Source organism: Cyprinodon tularosa, unplaced genomic scaffold, assembly GCF_016077235.1.
Source record: "Cyprinodon tularosa strain WSP-4 unplaced genomic scaffold, ASM1607723v1 ctg107, whole genome shotgun sequence".
NCBI classification, from domain to species: Eukaryota; Metazoa; Chordata; class Actinopteri; order Cyprinodontiformes; family Cyprinodontidae; genus Cyprinodon; species Cyprinodon tularosa.
In genome coordinates, this window is record NW_024037860.1 from 1,151,110 (window position 1) to 1,155,318 (window position 4,209).

The 4,209-nt window shown below is 42.6% G+C and overlaps 1 protein-coding gene across 1 annotated transcript; it reads left to right on the top strand.

Moving 5' to 3' along the window:
* Positions 1 to 1,211: 1,211 nt before the first annotated feature.
* On the top strand, positions 1,212 to 3,301 carry LOC119785560 (transmembrane protein 74). The gene has a single exon (XM_038288289.1). It carries the CDS (start codon positions 1,789 to 1,791, stop codon positions 2,599 to 2,601), a length of 813 nt encoding a protein of 270 aa, XP_038144217.1. The 5' UTR covers positions 1,212 to 1,788; the 3' UTR covers positions 2,602 to 3,301.
* The last annotated feature ends 908 nt before the right edge of the window (positions 3,302 to 4,209 follow it).

The window sequence follows — 4,209 nt, forward strand, 5'->3', positions numbered from 1 at the left end:
ATGGAATCGGCTGTTCCAACCGTTTCATTTCCTAATTCTCCCGAGTAGTGCCCGACTTTACACGAGTGAAAAAAAGTGAATGTAATTGGTCGTTTATCAAGGGGGCGGGGTTGTTGTGTTGTGGAAGGTTCACAAGCAAGTTTGATTGTGGCCAAATTCTTAGAAGCATCTTGCTAACCAGTTAGCAACTTAGTGTTAGTAGGTTCCCACGGGAAATTACATTGGGACTAAGTAGCACTAAATTGGTGACTTAGAAACGACACTGTCAAGGAATGCTGCCAGTTCTGTTAGCTCTACGCCTGCCGAAGACACAGACGTCCATCCCCGTGAACACTGGGATGGAACTCAATGGTAAAGTAAATTATTCTTATTTCTTATTTCAACTGTTCAACCGACAGAAAAAATTTGATTGACAGATGACCATTGATATATGATTGGCCGGATTTAGGTGTACAAGCTGAGGTATAACTAACTGGCCTGCATAATATAACGGAGAAAAAAAAACCAACACAGATTTTAAGATAGGATTTTTTTATATATAGAAATGTTCTAACTTTTGGGACAACATTGTCTGATAAAGAGCACATTTATATACATGTTTAAGCCAGAATAATTTGACATTTAAATATGACTTCCCTACGACTTTAACTAAAATGCACTGAATCAGTTTAACCCTTAAAATCATCATTTAGAGCTGATTCAAAACCTATTCTGAGGTTAATTAAATGTGAACTCATTTCTATTAACCCCCATAGAAAAGATATTTTAGTCACCTTATGATAGTTGGATATACCACTACATATAGACAAACCAAACAACAAAAAAGATGTTAGATATGTCATTAATATTGGTTCCAGTTTCTCCCTCAGATCAGCCTTCAATTCCCCATCCCCACTAGTGCTGACTAACTGGCAGGGATCTCAATCGGCTCACAGATAGCAACGGCGATCCTTTCAGCACTTCACAGTTGCTTTGTGTGTTTCAATGTGCATGTGTGGGCGGGACTAAAGGAAAGCTCCCCTCCGCCACAGCAACGTGCAGGAGGGGGGGTTCAAAGCATCCTCGCTGATAAGGTTTTCTTTTTCTTATCTCTCCTCGTCCTGTGGCTGAAGCAGATGTAGACGGGAGGGATCCTGAGGTGGCACGGTGGGTTCGCCTTTCTTTTTTCATTATATTTGTGCTATGTGTGTGCATTTAGCCAAGGATTAGAAAAGAAATAATCACAAGCGGATTGTGGACGGTCCACCCTTATGCAGAGGGGCTTATGTCCAATCCGGTGCTGAAGTCAGAAAAAGTGTGCAGGAGGATTCCGATAGGCTTTCATACTGAAGATGGATTTGGCACAATCGGGATAATAAAATGAACGACCGATTGATGAGTTATTACTCAACGTGTCTGTGCATCAGGGAATGTCACCAGAGAACAATTGACTTTAGCTTAAGCTCTGGTTAAACGTGGTATCCTCTCCTAATTGGATAGGAAGGCTTTAGGCTGATCACCTAGATCAAGCGCATTTCAGAAAGCATCAGTGGATTTCTTATAAATTACCCTATCAGCTTTAAAGCGGTTTTTCATTCGGAGTAATAAACACATGCACTTTGCTCCACTTTAATAGAATAAATCCCAATTTTTAGCCTGTGGCCCTAAAACAGATCTCAAATGAAGGCTAATCTAATTAGGCTGTGATGTTAAACTCTGAGCCGGCGTGTGTGTCCACTTAGGGATGCTGTGGAGAAGAGACTCCGTGGGAGGAAGCCTCAAAGTGAACCAGAGGGCGGCAAAACACAAATGGCTTCCCCGAAGCTGCTTCCCATCGAGGATGGACGCAAACAGTCCGCATTGAATCCAGATGGAATTGACCGAGTTTCCGTCCGGAAGTCAGCGGGTTCCACAGGAGAGGGTGTCCCAGTCCGCAGCAGCCGCAAGTGCCTTTCAGCACCGAGGACAGCGCCGCGCAGGGCGTGTGCAGAGGGGAAACTCTGCCCTCCCGGCGAGGAGAAAATACGAGTTTGCTGCGACGAGGAGTTGGAGACTTCATTTACTTTTATTGATGAAAACGTAAACTTGCGATTGGCCAGCCCGGAAACTAGCTGTAAAAGTGCTCATAGGCCCGTGCGCAATGGCGAATCCTGCTCCGAGACTTTGCCTGAGCTCTCCTTCATGTCGGAGGATGACCTGTCCTTCGGCGAGGCCTCAGGGACTGTGGACTACGGCTTTATCAGCGCAGTCACTTTCCTAGTGACAGGGATCTCCCTGGTGATCATCTCCTATGCTGTGCCCCGGGATGTGGAGGTGGACCGCGACAGCGTTTCGGCCAGGGAGATGGAGCGACTCGAGATGGAAAGCGCCCGGATAGGTGCCCATTTGGACCGCTGTGTGATTGCGGGGCTCTGCTTGCTGACTCTGGGTGGCGTCGTGCTCTCCACGCTGCTCATGATCTCCATGTGGAAAGGGGAGATGTACAGGAGGAAGCTTGCAGCGTACTCCAAACGCTCAGCTAAACTTTATGGCTCAATCAGCCTGAAGACAAGATCCAGTCCCAGCCACTCGTCTGCGCGCTTGTCCTTGGAGGAGGAGATGGACGTGGAGACTTTGGCTTAAGCTCTAGCTCTACGTAGAAACATTTATTTTCAAACAGATTAATGTCCGTTACGCACCTCTTAAAACAGCTTAACCATGTGAGACCCAAAATGGTAAATGAACTGAAAAATGCGCCACAAATGGGATGTGTGGGTTACATTTACCCTTTATAACTGCCATTTTGAGATGAGATTGAAACAGAGAAAAGTCCTAAAAGTGCTAGTTTTTTTTTTTTTTTTTTTTTTTTACTGAGCACCTATTACCCATCCACACTGAGCAAAGCCGTCAAGGTTTTCCAGGGAATTTAAACAGCTTGCATTGATTTTTCATGTAATTTTTACCTGTTTTAACTCCAGGTGTAAAGGACGGGGGCGATCAAAGGTACTTTATTAAGCTGGGGGGAGAATCTTGGACTAATTAACCCCATCAATATGTATATGTTGGCAACTCATTGTCTTTGCTCATGCTAGAAGGGCAGTAAGTTTTTGAATTGAGAAAGCTTCCTGGAGGGGAATTAAAAGTTTTGGTGAGTAGATTTGAGCAAAAGTTTATTAAAAAACATATCTCAAACAAATTTAAAGTAATTTGTCTTTTAATCTGTTGGGGGTTTGAATTATTATAAATATGCCAACTCTACTGCGATGGACTGGCTACCTGTCCAGGGTGTACCCCGCCTCTCGCCCATTGTCTGCTGGAGATAGGCACCAGCACCCCTCGCGACAAGCGTGTCAGATAATGAGATGGATGGATGGATGGATGGATGGATGGATGGATGGATGGATGGATGGATGGATGGATGGATGGATGGATGGATGGATGGATGGATGGATGGATGGATGGATGGATGGATGGATGGATGGATGGATGCTAACTCTAATTTTTGATCTAGGTTAATAGCAATACAACCATCTCACAACAACACAAAGTTTTAGCGATTTTTTTTTTCAAGGAACTGATAATCTGCTTTTTTTTTTTCAAATATTACAGCCCAGATTTGACTTGTTCTCATCTTGTATTTTTTTCATGCTTTTTTCCTAATTTGAAGGTATTCTTAATGCCAAAAATTGATTAACATTGTTTTTACAAACAAATAAATGTTTCAGAAATCCCATACCATCTGCCCAATGTAATGAAAGTCATATTTTAAAAATTTAGATGGTTTTTTTTTTTGTTTTTTTTTTATTGAAACAGCTGTATGTCAAAAGTCATTTAAGAGCCATGAACTTGTCCTATCTTTAACTCCTATATTATGCTCTAAAGCTGATGCTACCTTCAGATTTGTTGGTTACAAATGGTGCTTTCTAATCATATGTTGTCCATTGCTCTCTAGCTGTCTCTTTGTAAACACACAGTATTTCAGTTTAACCTAGTGTAATTATATAGCACTAATTCACAACATCTCACACCACAAAAGCTTTGCAGAGATAATTAAATCAAACCATGCAGACAGATTAGTTACACATTTTGTATGTAAGGAAACCCGGTTGACTGCAATGAGTAATTGGCCAATCCAGTGGTAGGGAACAAAGCCACCTTAGAACTGAAGAAGCCTCTTTGATAAGAGGTAAAACATATTTCAAGCTTGACCATGACGTGGATGACCGAGAATCTTCACTGAAATGAGTCATT

What these genes read in the sequence shown, in the direction of transcription:
- LOC119785560 (XM_038288289.1), top strand. Translation starts at nt 1,789, where the DNA reads ATGGCTTCCCCGAAGCTGCTTCCCATCGAGGATGGACGCAAACAGTCC.